Raw genomic sequence first — 20201 nt, forward strand, 5'->3', positions numbered from 1 at the left:
AGACCAGGGACTTTGTTCCTTTTCTCTGCTGCTCTGATAACTGGGGATTTGTTTAGATCCCAAGGTATCTAAAAAGCTTGTAAGGTAGCCAAGCAAGTTTTGCTCACCAAGAAGCCTATCAGATATTTTCATTTTATTTTTTGATCTCCTTAGTAAATATTGAGATAGGTTCATTTGCACAGTCTCTGATGCATTAAACACGACACTCATTTTTCTTCTTTTGCTATAATATGTATGTTAACTTTGCCTACTGTGCTGCCAGCATGTCATTTTATTGTGAGCTTCATGATTATGGATTTTCTTTTCCCTAAAGTTTCATCTCTAATTTTTTGTTCATGAGACAGTTTTGGCTGTTAATTGAAAAGACGGTATCTCTAATGAAAATGAAAGCAGTTTGTACATGCAAACCCAAGAATAAATAAGCTCAAATGAAAGAAGTGATGTAATAATTTGGGAGCTTATAATTTTGAAGCCAGTCTAATTATTTTGCACATTGGGGTGATACTTCAGCTTTATCTGTGATAGTGGCTCTGTTAAAGTGAAAGATATTTGTGCAGGCACCCCCTTTCCATATACCCTTCTTCTCTGCAGCTGCCTTTTCCCTGAAATAGGTTTGGTTTGTTTGTTTGCGTGTTTGATTTTTAATAAAATCTCTTTCCTCATAGAGTTCTGATTTCATAAGGTGAAAGACCCAAAGGCTGTCTAGAGAGAGTGTGTTGTTAACGGTGATTTTGATAGTCACAGGCTACTTTACTAATAGGTGAGAATATGGCAGGTTGCTTCTATCGGATTACACTAATATTGCCTTCTCTTTAATGATGTAAAATATTGATCTGGGATATGGAAAGATACATACATACATATATACATATTCACCTCTTTTTAATTAGATTCAATTTTCCTCCGTGCTATGTTCCAAATTCCAATTTCTTATAAACTTCAGAATTTGTAATTCTGAATTAATTTGGAATCTAAGAAACACGAAAACCTGTACCCAAGATACATTATATTGAGTGTAGAAATAGCTGTGCTGTTTCTACAGGCTACTTTGATGGAAGAGACAGTGTAAATATGTTTTTGCATGGCTTGCACAGCTGCCCAGGTTTGGCTGAGGGTTCCACATGATCTGTTTTGCATGTGTGTGCTAAGAGCAGTATTCTTTTAACTTATGTTGGTTTTGCAGGGATTGCCTGACATTTTATGGCAACGGTGACCATGCATGAAGAAGGTGAGGAGACTAGAACCATTACATTAGGTGATTTACAGGCTGTTGTTTTGATTTTGCTTTTGCTTTCTTCATTTAGCTTTTTGAATCTGTAACAAATTATTTGAAAGACTTGTGTTTGGAAAACCTTTTTTCAGCATTTCCATGGCTGAAAGGCTAATCCAGTCTTCTGCTTCTAGGACTGTTGGTTATTGTGCATGCATAGAGGAGGAGTATGGCCTGCTGGTTAAAACAGGGAACTACTAGGATACCGAAATGTGCAATTCCTGGCCCTGCCATATAATTTCCATATGACCTTGGGCAAGATATGTCAGATAAAACTTACTTCACAGGGGCGTAATATAGCTGAATTGATGAGATTGTAGTGCTTTTAGATCCTCTTGAGGAAAGTTACACAAAAAGAAATTACTACCATAGTAGAATAGTTGTGAAAGTAAAGTAGAAGAGCTGGCATGATTAGGAGACAATTTATTGACTTTCCTTTCCGGCTATTTGAAAACTTTTCTAACTTAGTTCAGGTTAGAAAAGTTGATGCGCTGTCGGTTTGTTTCTGTCCTTGATATGCACGTGCAGCTCCCATTAGTGCCAGCAGGAGCCCTGTGCTTGCATCGCGAGAGGAGAATAGACCCCTGTGCGTGTAATGATAAGTTAGATAGCCTCTTGTGGCTCTGTGTATGATTTCTGATCTATTGTGCCAGAGATACTACAGCATGAGAGAGCGCTGCTGTCATTTTCAATAGGAAGTGAGAACTTTAAGAGCTTGAGAACTGTCCTCTTTTTTGAATAGCACTTTTGCTGCATGAAGTGTAATTTATTTTTATCACAGCAGGCATAAAGCTTCCAGGTTTTCATAAAGAAAAATGATCCATATAGTGCCCATGTCGATTGAACAATCATTTGAAAACCTGTAAATTCAAAACACAGCCCTTTCTCAATGCAAAGTATTGTTCCTTTTTGCGGCAGCTTTTAATTTTTTTTAATCTTGGACTTTCATTAGTAGTTCAGACATACTATAAAACAGTGTTTTCATCTCAGTAATTATTTTTCCAGCCATCAGTTTGCCTGTAGCAGGACACATTATTTAATTATAGTAACAAAAACTTCTTCAGACAGGACTTTCTGTGCTTTCAAAAATCTTTCAAGGCAGTACTTCCTAAACTTTTTTTTTAATTTTAAGTAGCAAATGTGAATCAATCATTAAAATTTGGGAAGAAAGGGGAAAGGAGAGGAAAGGGGGGGAGAAGAGAAAGAAATTGTTTGCATTTTGTCCGATACACAAACACATAAAAAGAAAAGAAAACAAAGCGAGACCTATTATTAGTCCTACAACTTGTCAGTTTGATTAGTGAACGGTTGCCTCTCTCTGTTCTGAGAAAACACTACATCTTTAAATGATGTCCATTCTTAAATGTAGAAACCCCGCATTGTGTCTGTTAGTGTATAATTGGACTGTCTTTTAATACAAGCAGAGGCACTTGTTTCTGAATATAAACCCTGCACCTCAACAGGTCAGGGAGATAGTAAAAACCTGTTGTTTGGCTTTGTCTTGGGGAATAATGGAGTCACTAATCTACTTGATCTCTGGGAGTCAGATAAAGAAGAAAGTGAACGATGCATACATTTCAAAGATGGAAGGCACTTGTAAAAGCAATTTCTTTGGAGGGAAAAAGTAGAGCAAAGGCTGTTGGAAACCTTTTAATTAGTACTAATTACCTCAGCAGAAAACGTTGGAGGCTTGAAAGGATTTGTGTCAGCAAGTGAAAGATCAAAGATTGTGGCGCTCGCATTTTAATCTGTTGGCTATAAAAACGAATAAGGGGGTGGTAATGGGGCCCATGAGAATGACAGCCCAGGTGGTGGAGGCCTTAATCCCTTCTTTACTGCCAGCGCCTGAGGCCTAGTTCCAATTACATAATAAGATGATTTAATTTTTGCTTTAATTTTAACAAAAATTAAGTTTATTTTAGCCTTCAGTAAGGATGAGACAAGGTTTCCAGACAAAATCCTGTCAATTTATTTCTTTTAATGTTTTAAGTCCAAGCCTTTATTTAGCCATTTTTTCCCTAAGTGGCTGGAGTTGCTCTATAAAAGGCCATGAGGCAGCAAAGGTGCTTTGATGTGGTCTCTGGAAACAGGGAGGGGCTGGCAGCGGGTGGCTGGTGGCCACTGTGGCGGCGCTGGGAAATCCGGTAATGCCATGAGTGAGCCGCCTTTCTTTTATTTATTTATTTGGTTGGTTTGGATTTCTTTTTTTTTTTTTTTTTTTTTTTTAAGAAACAAAACAACAACAACCAACCAAACAAAACCCAACAAACTGCCTAATTGTGTCAGCAAGGAATAGTTCATAGGCATGCTTGCTGTGATACTTCTCTGTTTTCTTTCAAAGCACTCCGGGCATGTTCGCATGATCACGTGTGAGGTAAATTATGTCTTTATTTTTGTGGCCTGAACAGATTACGTGCCCCTCCAGAAATCTAATTGTCATCAAATTCCTGTACGGACAAAAGAGTGAGCATATGGCTTAGGCTGAAGACAGGCTGATGGCTGCAATGTAGACTTCAAATGGATTCATTTACGTCTGGGAATCTCCAGCAGCTCCACACAGCCAGGCCCAGCCCTTGTGTCAAGGGGGAGGTAGATGCATCCCGAAGTAGCATTGGGTTTACGGTTAACTCATGCTATCCTCAGTGAAGTGGTAGGGTTTGAGTTTTTTATTAATTTGACTTGAGGATTCAGGCATAGTAAATTGCAGGCACTCGTGTTTTTATTTTTACCCGTAATTGGACTAAAAATCCAGAGGCAGTGACAACACAAATAATCAGGCCTCTATTCTGAGTTGCACCTTTAAATTTCTTATTCAATGTTTATTCAGCAACTAAAGCTTGAAATAAACTTTGAACTACATTCTTTATTGAGTTTTATATTGAAATTTTATATTCAAAATATGTTAAATATGTATATGACTTAGATAATTGTTTGACAGTATATATAATAGCACATCCTCAGCTACTAGCCTATTCTGCTTGTAATTCAGCCTTCAACCTCAGGTTCTTACAGGGTTTGATTTTATTCTGACGTGATAGAAAACAGTGTTGATTTTTAAATAATATTGTTTTGAATCAAGTCTTTTGATTCCTCAGTAGGCTTTGTATGTATTGGCATGACAGCAAAACATGAAAAAACCCAAGTACCAAAGTTCAGTGTTGTCTTCCTTTTGCTTGCCTTTTCCTAATCTGTAGAATATCTGTTGTCTTTAAGCATGCTGTGAAGAAGCTTGTATTGAGTCTCTTTCTTGGGCACGGAAAAAACAACAGAACTGAGACCTGAGCTCCTCTTTCCAGGGCAGTGTAGGGGAATAACACTAGCTTGTTATTTTGGGGTGACTCTTTCCTGTCAGAGCACTCCATCGTGGGCCACAGTGGGTGACCGTCCCTGTGAAACTGCTCAGAAGGACCCAAGGTGCTACAGGATTATCTGTTGCTCCAGGAGATGTTAGGGTGGTCCCTTTCCTTTAATGTGATCCTGGGATTTGTATTGGTGTCTGTTGTGAAGAGGATTTGAATATGTACGGGCACAGTGACCATCTAAGAGTGTATTGATACAATCTGTGTTTTGGTAATTGTTCATCACCATATTCTTCCTCATACCTATCCTATCAAGTCCACAGTTGTGTATCCTTTGAAGGTGGATTTATCCTGGACTGTAATTTCCCAAGCAGATTTTACACAATCTTATTAATTTTAGACATTGAAGGGGGAAAAAGACCCAACACACGAAAGCCTGCCATAGATGCTCTAGCCCACCCTCCTGGACTGTAAGATTGTTACCTGCTATCTTTCCTTGCCAGTGTTTTGCATGGTTCAATTTTAAATATACTTGCTGTGTTGAAATGGAGGACACTGACAGGAGGAAACCATCCAACATTTTTTGTGATGTACATGTTTCTTTTTCTTTTTTTTTTTTTTTTTAAATTATGTATGAATTGGAAGAAATGTATTTGTTGTCTACCATGTAGAAAATTTTACTTTGGAAATTTTACTAGGAAATTTAATTTGCCCCCATTTCAGAGCATGATAATCTTTGTGATTTCAGAGGCTGAATTCTAGAGTCTTGTTTTCACCAAATGCTTTTCACTATTAAATACTATATGCTTCCATTGCTGAGGTAATGTGTTAATATTACTCATTATTTTGCATAATATGAGCAATGGGAAAAATAACCAAATAACACCCAAAATGAGCATTAAAGCAAGCTAATAACTTTCCTTGTTTTGACCATGCATTTAGTTTACTTCTGTAAACAATTTTAATGCATGTTGCAAGAGTTTAATTGAAATGCAAGCCCGTCCAATTTGACTAAACAGATTTAATGAACAGATTCAATTAAAGCATTATAAAAAAATCAAGAAGATATGAACACATGCTTATCTCTGAATTTGAACTCACATATATAAATCTTTGCAGAATTAATTTAAGGCCCAGTAACACAGAAAAGTTGTACAAACAATTAGTCCTGAGCAGTCATCATGCAACAGTGTTTGACTGAGTGCAGTGTGTGGTAACGATTCCCAAAAGTCATGGGGTGTTTCCTTGCTTTTTGCTCTTTGCAAGGGTGATTTATGAGTTTACAAGTTCCTTCCCAAACTCCATAATTGCCCTGACAGTTCCCCAGATGGACTATATCCAAGTTGGTATAAAACAGTACTCATTGCAGCTGGCCCTTCTAATTCATCTTGAGTTAGGTACAGGACTATTTGTTCTTTTTGTCTTTATTTAGATTTGTTACCTCTCTAGAAACACTGTACCATGGTAATTGGTACTACCTTCCCCTCAAACACCAGATATGCCTGAAAGTAAAACAAAGTTCTACTTAGTAAGACTTAACTGAAAGCTTTTAGTTTTCGGAATGGAAACAAGGACAAATACAAAACTTGGTCTTTGCATATACTTAGCAGGTCACCTTTCCACTTGCTGAATCCATCCTCTCTAGGATTCCTTGAATGGATTCCAGCAGGTACTGCTACCACTTCGTATCCAGGTGTCTCAGCAATGCACCTTCTCAGTCCTGCCGTCAGTTCTGATTTAGTGCTGCCAGAAACTTTGGTGGTCAGAAGCCATGGGTGATTCTGTTTTGTATCGACTGAGCGGCTCCTCCTTGCCTTGAACGCAACTATTTCCTCTCTCCCTGGGAGTGTCAGACTGGCCAGTTACCTCCCACTCCAGCTGGGCTTGTCGTTCTGCACGGGATTCATATCTTCCTGCTAAGTATTATACAAGACGCATACATACATTGCACAAACGATCTCTGGTATGCCGCTAGCTTTTTAGAGAGAGATGAAACAGGATATAATGTTAACACTGATGACAGACCCAGTAACACAGTTACTTTGTTTAAACAAGCCCATGAAAAAGTGTTTCCCCTCTTCCAGCTTCTCTGGTGTTGCAAGCTTCCACTTGCATAATGTGCAATTCACTGGAGATTGCGCAGACATAAGTAAAAGAAAAACTTGTCTCTTGCTTGTGTATACTTGCATTTTAGAGTAAAGCACATCCATGTAGATGATGCGCTGTTTAGCAGTTAGGTAGTCTGCTTGAAAGGATTCTATGCACGACTGAGCCAAATAAGAATAACTAGATCTTGTATGCTTTTATCCTAAGTTTTATAGATCTAATAATCTCTTTACTAGCTTTTGGGGCTTAAATGCTAGTTACTGTAAGGAAATCTGTTACAAATAATGGTTTGAGTGCAAAAAGAAGCATTGAAGAGTAAAGATGAAAATTTGCCTTACACTTGGAGATCGTTAAAAGATTTTTAAATATACACCAAAAGTTAAATTTCCAAAATTGATATTAAGGCACCTAAGTGATCTGATCTTCTTAAGGCACTAATGTTCCAGCTTCTTGTTTTAAGATCTGTTAAGAACTGTTGTTTGCTCAATACAGTTATAATAAAAGCATTCTAATTTCAAAACTAGATGTGTAGCTTCCTCATTCAGGCACCTGTGCTAACATAAAGCTTAAATATGCAGTTTGAACAGTCAGCTTTTTGCCATCCTTGGACATCTCCGGACTGATATTTTACCTTAAACTTTTTTTTTTTTTAAGTATGCTGTCAACTTAGTGTGTAACAAGTGCTTGAGCATTAAGGATGCTGATGAGTAAAATGTTTAGGAAGAGTATATTAAAATATGTACTGTGATTAAAATAAATATTGAAGGACAACCTAATCCTTGCTCTGGAAACATAAGGGTGTAAAATGTTCTCAAACAATATCTTTAACAAATATAACAAATTTGGAAGCTTGTGTGAACAATTTTGTTTATGTAATTGACAAAAGTCTCATTTCAATAATCAGAAGCTATGTGGTTTTTGGAAGCTTACTAACAGTGGCTTACATGTTGATTCAGTTACTCTTATTTGTTTAAGAAAGTTTGCAGTTTAAGTAGATCTTACTAAAAAAGCATTAATACAATGAATCTCACTTCAGTACTTTATTAAATGTATTTAAATATCCATTAAAATATCAAACTGAGGATACCATTGACTATTTAGAAAGAGATGAATGCAGTGGCCGTTAAGTTTTAATTGTCTCTAATCTCTTGCTACTGTGGTGATAAAAATAAAAACTTTTTAGAGGAATAATCTATATAATGCATTATTTGCTAGGAATATTCTTAGTCAGCAAATCCATGTAAGCAGGAATGTATATTTCCTGCTTTTGCATCATTTTAATACGTAAGTTCTATGCTTCTAATAATCTTTATGTTCTTCTTATCTGCATCTAACAGCATTTAGAAATCTTTCTTAATATTATTGAAAGCTGAAATATCTGTTAGTTGTCTTCTCCTTCCCCCTTCTCAACAAATTTCATGAGTAAATTAAAAATTTGAAATGGATGTACTCTATCTTATTTTGCTGTGCAGTTCTAAAGTATTCTGATGAGCCTGGATAAGCTGATGTGGCCTTTAGGGAGAGACACATCAAATATAAGGCAGACAGCTCCTGTGTCTGGTAACAAAGACTGAGGAGGTCAAAACTATCCCAACAGGCCTGAGCAGGTCAGTCAGAGGCAAATGTTGGAAATAAAATTTGGTGGGGAGGGGAGTAAGGGGCCTGGGTCAAGTCCTGTTCAAAAAGTCAGCTTTGTCAAAAGCTTCAGTCACATTCTTACCTACAGGCAACCTCTGCTGATCCCGACTCATTAATCGAACTGGAGAGCCGTCTTGACCCTGGCTCCTTCCCTTTGAAGTGTGGTGTCCTCTGCAGCATGAGGAAATAATTTGCTGCCTGATTCAATGAGCCATCAGTAGAGCCAGCAGACCTAATGACATGTGAGAATATTAACCTCCTACCACGAAGAGCTGTGAATCTTGAGAGGCAGTCTATAATTCACCCAGCACTCCTGAGCCTTCCCTTTCTGTCTTATTCTTGCACTCACTTTCTCACTCACAGGGAGAGAGAGAGAGAGGAGAGACCCTCTTGTCATAAAACTTTATTTTCTTCAGTAGTGGGAGCCTTACTGAGCTGCTTGATAATGAGTTACTTTCCTTTTGCAGTTGGATAAAATTTATACTGAAAACTAGACATCCATCTTGCATATAATAATTTCTGTTTAAAATATGATACAGGCTACATAACAGACATGAAGGGAGTGGTAATGTGAATACTTACCCAAGCAGACTTTTTTATGTTTCCTTATTTATTTTTCATCATCAAAGGAAAAAAAGTAAAAACAAGAAAACAAACACGCATAACAATGATGTTATTCTGTATAATGTGTTTTCTAGCTGCCCTCAGTCAAGAGGATCTTTCTGCAATCCCCTTATTTCTCCTTCCCCCCCCCACCCCCCCAAAAAGGGAAAAACAGCTCTGCCTGTCCAAGTACTGTGTGTTATATGCACACACAAGGGTGTGTTCTTGCCCTTTGATTCTTAACAAAGAAATAGATTGTTGGTCTAATCCCACTGCTTTAAAAGTCATGGCTGGTTTTTCTCTTGTTGACTCCTTTAGCATTTTCAGTCACAGATTCAGGTCTCCATGTCTGGTAAGCTTCAGAAAGTGAGACACTGGTATTCATGTGGCTAAATAATGGGAAAGGAAAAGCAAAAATGGCCCTGTGCGTGTATGCTACTCACTGTGAAAATGGTGGTGATTACCGGACTTTACGCTGTTATATACCCATATACAGTAAAATACTGTAAGAGTTTTGTTTTGGTTTTAATGTCTTTTCATAGTGCTGATTGGTGCTGCAAAAGGTCAGAACTTAGAGGTTAAGGGTACAGATACGGGGAACAGTATCCAACATAGCAAATCCCAGACCAAAAGGACTACTGCTGGCAACTTAGTCTTGTCTGTGCTAGAAAGGTTTGGGGTTTTTTTTTCTGCTATAACTCCAATGGCAAATTTCTCATATTTGGTGGAAACATAGCTTGCAAAAGCAAATGAAATTACACCAAATGTGAACACTTTGGATCATAAAAGATGTTCCTCCACTGGGAGCGAAAGTTAGTGATATAGTTGTGCAGCCAAAACCTTTCTGCCGGAAATTGAGCCTGAATTCTGTTGGATTACAATTATAGGGTTATTTTGATTCTGAGGAGTTGTTGGTAAAACTATTGGTGTGTTGTGTGGATCTGGGTACAGACTAAGATACCATGCAGAGGGGATAAAGCAGGTTAGGGAGACAAAGCACAGTAAGTAGCAGAAGGAAATAATAAATGTCACTTATATACTGTGTAATAAGTACTACAGTGTCTGTGGTATGCGCACATGTAGATCCCTGTGGTTTTAAGTTGTTCTGAAGATATTTTTTAACATTGAGGGATTCAGTGTTATGTCCATTAACAATTCTCTGCTATCATGGTTGAGCAGTCTATTAGTCGTTCTCACCTCTTATAGCTGGTCACAAAGGCCAGTCCCCTTGCCTCTCTCTGCTTCATCTTTTTTATTAAGTTTATTAAAACTAGCCAGATTATACTTTCTTATGGCACAGGCTGTGCTTGGTCCATTCATTATGGTTTCTTATCTTGGCAGGCAATCTGAATTGAACGGCAGCTAGTCCATTATGCACATATGAAGCCCATCACTCCTCCAGCAATGGCCAATTCATCAAACATTTATCTTTTGCCCTCTGAGCAGTGCGTCAATTTGCTTGTCAATCCTCAGCCTTGGTTGTTGTGGAAGATGGGAGAAAAATTACTTTTCTTTTCCCCCCTTCTCACTGAACTCTGGTAGTCGAAATGGGCTTTACTCTACTCACTCTACAGGCTTGTTACTCCCCCCTTCTCTGTGCAAAAAGGGGAGGGGTCAGGTTGCTATCTGAATTGCAGAGTGACAGACTGATCCAAGATACAGTAAAGCTTTCATTATGGCACTGCCTTTGCACTTGAATTTGCTCATATTTCCATTATAATACTGTTTTTTAGAGGGTTTATAAATAGGTTCTCAACTTGGCGCACATGGAGCTGAGAGGAGCTTTTAAGAATAAATACATTATAGGGTTTTAGGGTGGTTGGCTTTTTTTTGTGTGTGTGTTGTTTTTTGATTTTTTTTTTTTTTAAAACAGGTAGGTTTGGTTTATATTTTGTAAACTCTAGCTGCTCCTTTTGCTATTTCTAATCACTAATACTTCCTTGAATTCTTTTGAGTTCAGGAAATGGCAGTGGTTTGGGGTTTGTTTGGGGTTTTTTTAATGCTATTTGTTTTATTAGGACTGAATTCCCTCTTAAGATGGGGAAAAAGACAAATTAATCAAGAGACACTGACACTGAAGTTTTTCTCTTAACTCTTCTAACCTTGTTATTCTTCATCAAATACTTTCAAGAAATTTTAGCATAAGGATGCTTAAGTCCATACTTAGGACTATTATTGAAGTGATGCATCCATTGAACTGCGGGGACTTCCCTAGTCGTGGTTTTTCCAGAATGCCCTTTGATAAAATGCGAATGCATAGTCACTTGCTCTCTGCTTGGTAATTTTTAGTTCTGTTTTGCAAACCGTATTTTGTTATATGATACTCGTTCAATCATTAGATGACTAAGAGCTCGGTTTCTGATCCATTTTGTATTATTTTAAATATTTTATATGGCTTATGTGAAAACCACTTTGCCACAGGCTATAGTATTACATTGATTGTAATTTTATTTAAATTTACCCAACATTGTAACAGTAAAATCATATAAAATCTTGGCATGTTTAATCCTAAAGATGTAATATAAAAACTTAAGCAAAAAGAAGCCTAACATGAAGGATAAAGCTTGAGCTGTATTAATGGGATATCCTCTTGGGTAGAACTGTATTAAATACACATAGTGAAATCTGAGACTTTAAGAGGTTCATAAGAAAAGAAATTGAACCCCACCCCAGTCAGTCTGGTTGCTTCATGGTAGAGTTAAGCCAGAAAATTACTTTTTTTTTTTTTTTGACAGAGTCTTGGTAGGAGAGAATGGTGGTTAAATGACTGGTTGACTCTAATATGTTTTTGTGAGCTACTGAAAACTGTAATTAGGATTTGTAGTTTATTTCACCAGGTAAATAATCCACCCATATGGGGCGCAGCTGTAACAGTTTATTTTATCTTCATGTTGCAATTTCTTCTAATTTCATTGCAAGACTTTGGACAGATAGGCTATGTTCATCCCTCCCAAATGTATGTACTTGAGCCTCACTTGAATTTCTGATTCACCTTCTGGAAGTGCCCATCTTTTGTCACTGGCTGTAAGGAGTTATGAGTAACTGGGCTTCTACAGATGGATGAGATAAATCTGCGTTGTTGCTTTTCAGATAATTCCATCATTTGAGGAGCTGCTGCTTAATAGCAAAATCTCTCTCTTTCTCTCCTCTCTCTCAAGAAATTCTGCATTTCTGTTTTATAACTGGTAGGAAAGTGTTTGAAATGCTGTGAACTTAACATTCAGAATTCAGAAGGCCTCATATCTCTTTTTGTCTATCCTTTTATTGACTCTACTTTTGTGTTTTCTTTGAGGTTTGGGGTGGGTGGTGGCTTGGAAGGGTTGAGTAGTTTGGGCTTTTTTTTTTTTTTTTTTTTTTTTTTTTTAAAAGCAATGGAATTTGCTGCGTAAGACTCAAAACAACTATAAAAACCAGATGAAGATTCTGGGTTTTCATGACTCTCCGCCGTTGCGGATTGCTTACATAGCTCTAGTTTATGATTGTTGTGCAAGATGTTTTCATCCCAATCTTTTTTGGTAATAAAATGTCCCACGTACTCTTGTATGCTTTCAGTGTATAAGGAAAGGGGAAAAATGAGGGATGGATATTCATTTTATTGTATGTCTGAAAGTTAAATGTGACCTTTATATGAAAAGACTCAGAAACTAATTGTACATCCAGATCATAATACAGGTTTAATCTTTTCTTCACAGTATTTAATGATTCTGCTCATTCATTTCATTCCATTTTCTCTTTTGCTGACCATATTCACAGGCTTGCCTTAAGTTTTATTCAAAGAGCTGCTTCCAGATATTTTCTATCTAGCAACAGAAAGCTGGAAACAGATTGACTGGAAGTGATGCAAAATGCTACCTCTAGATATCCTGCAAAATACCAGCATTCCCTCTGATACTGGAAAAAAAAAAGTATTTCATGTTTTGGAAACATTGGTAAGCTGCTTCTCCATTGAACAGAATTTCGTGATTCCTGTTTTATGACTTGTCTGGTCTAACTTGGGGCCTGACCCACACTAGAAATTTTGGAGGTTCTTTACTTTCACTGGGGTGCTTTGCTTGTTTGTTTTGTTGTTGTCCTGCATTGGTCCAGAAGTTATGTCAGAACTGTCCATTACATACTCCATTCTGTTTTCTTTTTGGATGTATTATCATGCAGAAAAAATGGGTATAAAAACTGAGTAGAACTGCAGAGCAGAAAAGTTATTATACTTGAATAGTGTAGAGGTTAGTTTTTGATGCCTTACTTGCAGTTTATCTGCCATTACTATCTCTGTGTGCAGGAAATAGACGAACCTTTGATTTGCAATATTTTTGTGATTATAATAGTGAGAGTGGGGTTTTTTTCTGGAATTTTAACTGAATTCTAGCCACTATTTTCTATAAAATGGGTTCTTTATTTTTCTGTGAGAGGCGTGTTTAGAGCAGAATCCCCTAAAGCAGGTTCAAGAGTAGAATTCTGACAGAGGCCTCAGGCTGAGGGAGTTTTCACAGAATATTCACCAAACGCCTTCCACCATTAGAACAGAATTGGAAATGGCTTGGGTTTCTTCCCATATTTGTATACTATATTTCAGATTAAATGGAATTTAAAATTGAACAGGAATCAAAGCAAGTAAACCTGAGATGGTGTTTTGCATTGCTAGGGAGTTATGCAAAATCTAAACTTACACATGTGTCTGTCTTATGGGGTTTTTTTATATATATATAGCATTTATTTATTGCTCTTTGTTTTGTTTTGGTGAGGTTAAGTCAAAGGACTAGAAGTCAGGAGCTCTGGGTTTTATTTCTTGTCTCTTAGAAAATTGCTGGAGGTCACCTTTCGTTAGTCACTTAACCTCTCTCTGCTTTACTACAAAATGGAATTTTAAGCTCAGCAGGTTTTTGAAGAGTAATTCATTAATGTTTAAAAAAAAAAGCTTTGTGCTCCTTGGCTGGCAGGTGCTGGAGAAATAGAAATTACATTTCTATTCTTTAAATACTGAAATTATCTACTACTAGGGTTCTCGTGTTGATTCTGCTCTCCTGTAATCTGTTAAAACATAAAAGGCAAGAAAAAAGGTATTTTAGAAAGCTGTTGTTTTGTAACAGCTCTGTCTTTAACTTCTGGTAATGACTATCTCTTGTCAACAGAGTGCAAATCAATTTCAAGGCTAAAGCCAAACTCTCTCATTTACATATTGTTAACTGCTCTCTCTCTTCCTGTTAAACAGGAGGAAAAAGTCATTAGATATGAGGCAGCTGTCTTATTAATGGAGGGGTGGGGTAAAATGTGAGGAACACTTCTTTTCCAGCACAGACTTCTGAGCAGCTTGTTCTTCTGGACAAGGACAACTGCAGAGTACCAAGGTTTGTCCATTATTTGAGAGACTTCTGCTTTTTTTCATTTACAAAATCTTGTGGTTTTGTTGTCAAATATTACCAAAATGAAGAGCTGTTCTTTAGTTTCATTGTAACCAAATCCCCATCAGGCCAGAGGGACCGTATGAAATAGCGCAGTTGACAATTGCCATACATACACATGGAGGAAAAAAATCTCTGCCATGACATTCCTTTATGATTAAAACTTTGTTACAAACCATGAATGAATTATGGAAAAGAAAGCTGGAAGAAATCATACTGATTAGCCAACGGACTTGGATAAAATGACATTTCTGAGACCTTTGTATTCTAAAGGATTATTTACTGTCTGCTTACAGAACATCTTAAGTCATTTTGCAGAGGGAGTCAGTTTCCTGTTTAGCACAGTGTTTTTGTAAGCTAATGAGGGCGAAGCGTGAGCCATAGGCAATGATGCTGTGATATTAGCTGTGACAGGGAGCTTGATCATAATTATCTTAACGAGGATAGGGTTAATTACAGTGGAAACGTAAAGTTTTTTCTGTTTGAATGAGGCGGCGCTGAATACGTTGTGATGTTTTGTCGGTTTGATGTGACTTTGGAAATTGCAATGGAAATCTCTTGGCAGCACTTGCTCTCCTCTGGGAGCAGAGTGTGAGCCCTGCAATGAGGTAACTGAGATGGTACCTGTGGGTGAGATAATGGGCAGCTTTCATGTCATTAGAGCAAGGAAAAGCAACCTGCAATACACCTTAATGATGTTTATTAGCCTTTTGAAACTAGGGAAAACAACTACTTGCCACTGCCCCTTCAGTGCGGGTTGTATTGTGGTGGTAAGATTGTGTGTTTGTTTTAATATACCATACATTTTTTTCTGCAGTGAACTATGAGAAAACAGCACAGATTTAATTTTAGACTGGTTCTCTTTCTTGGGGGGGGATTGCCCTCTTTTTACACTCATCTCTTGAGGTGTTTGTGTGCTTCTTGCTATGCTGTGTATACATACAGGAGAGGAGCATGTAATGGGCTCACAAGAAAATACTTTGGAGTGCATTGATATAACTATCTCACTCATTAAAAATAAAAATGCTAGTATTTTGTACTGATTTCTACCTTAGCTTCTCAAAAATGCATGCTGTCTACTAATTCACAATTGCAATCCTTTCTTATCCCCCATCTGCAGCTGGGAAATTGAGGCACATCAAAGTTATGGGACTTGCTGAAGTTTGTACAATAAAACCTATTGTGTGAATTGTACTTAAAACTTTCAAACTGTGGAGTACAACTGCTGGGCAATATTTCCTTATATATTATGATGGTAGAAATTATTGCCTTGAATTTAGTAGCTAGTGTCACTGAATAATAGCAAACATATTTTTTCCTCCCCCCCCCCCCCCCCCAACTTCTTACCAATTTTGTTTTGTTGCCAGTTTTTTCTTCTGTTTAAGAATTAAAAAATAAGAATTCTCTGAATAGCAAAATAACATGTGGATGCAAATGTATGTTAATGGCTACACCCTCTGTCTGTACTGTGGCAACCCCTCCCTTCTCCCTGGACTCTGAATTTAGGTGATTAAATCACCAAGTGCACACTACTCTGATGACAGGAAAACAACAATTAATAAGCAGCCCTCTGTGTAACACGGCTCCTTTTTAACTGAGCAGCTAATAACATTACATGGCAAAAATTATCAAAACCAGACAGGTGTAAGGAGATTTGCGCACAATTTTCTCTGCCTATCTATGAAACTAGTACCCTTGTGTTCAGCCCAGGCTTGTGAAAGAAAGGCTTTTTCAATAGGCAACTCCCTCTAGTGTTTCAAGGCCTTTTGTCCCACTTCATGGCTTGTCATTTTGTTTTATGCCTCCCCTGCAGCAGTTTTGGATGTGTGCTTTCTTCTCCTTGCCAGTTGCCAACCATTTGCTGATTCTCATGATAAGAGTATTATATTTGCATAACATAACTCAGGAACAATGTGTATTTTGATGCTGACACTGACCAGAGCCCAAGCAGTGTTTTTTCACAAAGGACCTATTAACATCCCATAAGGCTCTGTGGTGTTGACAAGGAGGTGGCCTTCTCTGAACTCCTTTGGCAAGTCAAAGTCTCACATTGAAATGTGAGGTTTGGAAATAATCCACTATTTATATAATAAAGAGTATTTAAGGGGAATTTGCTAAACTAGGTTTGTCAAATAAACTGAAACGAAAACTCATAACAGCTTGATAAACTCACTGCTACTTCCTCTGGGTTATTTTGCCTTTTAAAGGTACTTGGGGGAAAGCACTGTCTGAAATGTTTGCTGATCTCTCTTCTGATCTTGACTTTGGCAAAACCAAGTCTGTTGCGACCCTTTGCTGAAATAGCTAGCTTAATACAGCATGCTAGCACAGCTTTTAACGATGTACAGTTTGCGTAGGCTGAATCGAGTTTTTCTGAAACAGCTTGTTAAAGGCAAGCACAAAAAGTGTGAATGTTACTGTGGTGGTTACTTAATTATGTTTATAATAGAGGCTTTTGTTCTTTCTGATTCAGAAATTGTAGTCTCAATGCATTGCAACGATATAGATATGCCACAGGGTGTAGGCATGGCAAATTTTTTTCAGGTCTGGCTGCGCAGCGTCAAATTGGCCTTAGCAATAGTCGTACCTCCCTTTCAGAACACCACGTAAACAGACTGTGAGCACTTTGGAGTCCTTGGACTAAAATACACTGTTTCAGTGTTGTGCAAATGCTACTTGAATATTCATAGTTTAGTGTACAGTACTCTGTGTAAAGGTCACGGACTTGATTTCTTTCGGTTGTTTGAACCCTCCAGCTGTGATTTATAACTGGTCAGAAAGTTGTATCTACAAAAGCGGTATCTTGTTTTTGTTGGACAGATGAATGTTACATTCTCTAATTTGAAACCCATATACTTTCTAATAATATTTGCATTTTCCTCCACTAGTAGTGCCTGTAGAACTCTCTAACAGGGACCTTGGCTGTATTTTGATCTTTGCCAAAAACCAGGGGGAGGGTGAGGAAACCCCCTCAGTATAAATGTCATTGGAAGCTGAATAAATACTATAGACCACATCTCCCTTATTCATCACATTTTATAAAACAGCCAGGAGATACAGTGATGATCTTCCCACTGGTAGGCATAGTAGATCAGCTGTCAAGTCATGCAATCTCAGCATATCTTTAGGTGTCTGGTAGGTGAATGAGCTGTGAATGCGTGTCTGTGCGTATGCTCCGTATACCATGTGTCTTAGTTGATTAATGTATTGTTTTTTTTTTTCTTTTTCCTGTTGGAATGTGCAAGCATTAAGAATCAAATTTGGAGTAGATGCCTTAACAAGGTACCAAAGAGTTCTTTTGAGGCTTTTTCCCTGTACTTTGCTATCAGAGGAGTGAATACCTCCAGAATTTTATTTACAAGCCATCATCTGCACTTCCATGTTGTGAAATGCTCCTTTTTAAGGCTGCTGTCTGCAGTCTGACTTGTGGGCTTGACAGTTGGACAGTAAGGTCCAAAAAGAAAGTAAATGCCTTTTCTGTCTGGGGTAATTCTGCATTTTATTTTGTAAAGAACATTTTATTTTGTTTGCAGGGACTCAAGAAGCAAATTAAGTGGTTAATAAGAAGAAAAAAAAAATCCCTTCTCCATTTCCTATTATTGCATGTAAGGTAACTGCTAAGAAATTACACTTGAAGTTGTATTTATTATTGTTAGCGGGGTATGATATTTCTTGGCAGAAATGATGGATGACAACTTAAATTTGTGTCCAGGGAATGAAGGTGAACTGTGACAGAGTTATTTATCTTGGGAATGGAGGTTAGGGTCAGGCGAGGCTGGGTGCCTGAAGGCACAAGACATTGACAAATTCATCCTGCAGGCCCCATATCTGAAGCCTTTTGTTTTGGATCCTGGCTACTCACTAAGTGACCCCCATCCTTCATCCTGCCAGCATGTGAAGGATGTGTTGCAGTGCCAGCACTCCCCTTGCCACTAATGCTTGTCATTCACTCTTCTGACAGGCCCAAACCAAAACTATTCCCAGTCCTGAAAGGGAAGGTTAAAATATTTATTTCAGCTCATAATGGCCTCCCTGATTTAGTGGAGTATCATTTTTCCTGTTGCCTTTGTCGTTTGCAGGTCACTAGAAGGACTGAAAACATTCAGTTACTTGGAAGAGCTGATCTTGGACAACAATCTACTCGGAAATGACCTTCTGTTACCCAGGTTACCCCACCTCCATACTTTAACGCTCAACAAGAACCAAATATCCTTTCAAAGAAATACCTGCAAAATGTCAAATGAGTTTTATGTGTCAGCCAAATTAAAGTATGTGAAATATAGTTCATGTGCAGACAAAGCATTCTCTCGTTTGGCACCTGGAATACTTCATAGTAATTTATTATAGGTCATTCATAAATGAAATGCACCATTATATCTTCCTGTTGCTCCATTTTAGTGAGAGATCTAAGTTATGGCTCTGAAGAAATCTTTCTAATAGATAAAATAGAGAAAGAAAATAATGTCAGTGCTACCAGTGTGCAGCAGTTCCTGTGTTTGCTTGGGGTTCTGTTGCAGGCTGACCTCTAGTGGAATAGAGTGTGCAGTGAAATGCTGTTAAGTTTTTATACTTTAAATAGCTCTTAAAACATTATAGTAAAATAATTAAAAAAAACCCCAAACCCAACCAAACACAAAACAAACAAGAAATATAATTCCTTTCTCTATTTTAATGAAGTTGGTAACATGCACAATTTGGTAGCTGCTGTGCAACTGCAGCTGTAAGAGCAAGTCACTGTATTCTTGGTGTTCCAACTCCGTATAAATTCATATAAAGTCCTGTCCAAATCAAGGTCTTAATACATTAAAGTATTTCGATGGATGGTTAAGTCCATTCATAACAAATCAGTCACTTCTCTATATGCCTGAAGTTAGTGCCTGCTTAAGTTTATTCAGAATAAATATTTCAGCGTTTGCCTAAGTACTCTGCTGAATCAGATCCCCAAGTCTGTAGCCTTATAGATAACGGTCTCTAAAAACTAATTAACTGCAAGGCCTGGACTTGATTATTAAATAATTTTCCCATACTTTGACCTTTCTGGAGATTTGAAGATGCACAATATATGGTTTTACAAAAGTGAAAGGCGATCAAATTGTGGCCAAAAGGCCAACTGAGGCCTGCAGAGTCGTGGAGCACAGACCATGAAAGCCCTCTCCTTGTAATTGCAGTGTGAGGACAAGGCTGCTCAACTGCAGGCTTTTATTACAGACAATGTAAACAGAGAGCAATTTACCTCCTACTAAAGCAAAATCCTCCTACTGAGGAGAATAAAAATAACTGCAGATTCTATGATTTCTGCACTTATTTTTGACTCTATAAATAAATAAAAATCAGCAGAGTAACTTTTATTCTTGGGGCCCTGGAAGTTTGCCAAGAGTGTCTCTTGAGCAGTAACGATCATTACTGTACTAGGTATTTGGCTAGATTTCTGGTTAATGCCAGGATTCTGTGGGTTGGATTTGAGTAACTGATTTTATTGTTTGCTGCCATGGTAAAATCTGAACTGGGCATGCTTTGACGAAGAATGTACGAGAATATTTTTGTTGATGCTATGGGTGGTGGTATGTCTGGTGCAGCATATCTCCCTCTACAAAGCATGAAATGGGAATTTGGCCATAAGACCCAAAAGCATGTGAGTATATTTGTCCTTTGGAGGGGTGTCAGGGAGGAGCTTTGTGGTTACCAAAAGGAGGGCAGGTGTATTGAATAAGAACTCAGTGAACAAAATCAGAGGGGGAAAAAATTTCCTGTCAGTAGTGTAGTATTCTTTAAAGTGTTTCTGCTGGTCTCACAGACTTACTTAAAATACTATCATTAAATGAGTAAGCTCTCAAAGTCAATGATAACATGATAAGAAGGATTTGATGTATCCTGGGATTTTTTTTAATT

The 20201-nt window shown here is 37.7% G+C and overlaps 1 protein-coding gene across 1 annotated transcript in view; it reads left to right on the plus strand.

Annotated features, from left to right (window-relative positions):
• The window catches only part of LRMDA (leucine rich melanocyte differentiation associated), a 700198-nt gene that overhangs the window by 378513 nt on the left and 301484 nt on the right, over positions 1–20201 (plus strand). The window contains exon 3 of the mRNA XM_054831401.1: positions 18392–18523. Coding sequence (XP_054687376.1) covers positions 18392–18523 — 132 coding nt within the window. The remainder of the gene's footprint in view (positions 1–18391; positions 18524–20201) is intronic.

This window comes from Grus americana, chromosome 7, assembly GCF_028858705.1.
Source record: "Grus americana isolate bGruAme1 chromosome 7, bGruAme1.mat, whole genome shotgun sequence".
NCBI classification, from domain to species: Eukaryota; Metazoa; Chordata; class Aves; order Gruiformes; family Gruidae; genus Grus; species Grus americana.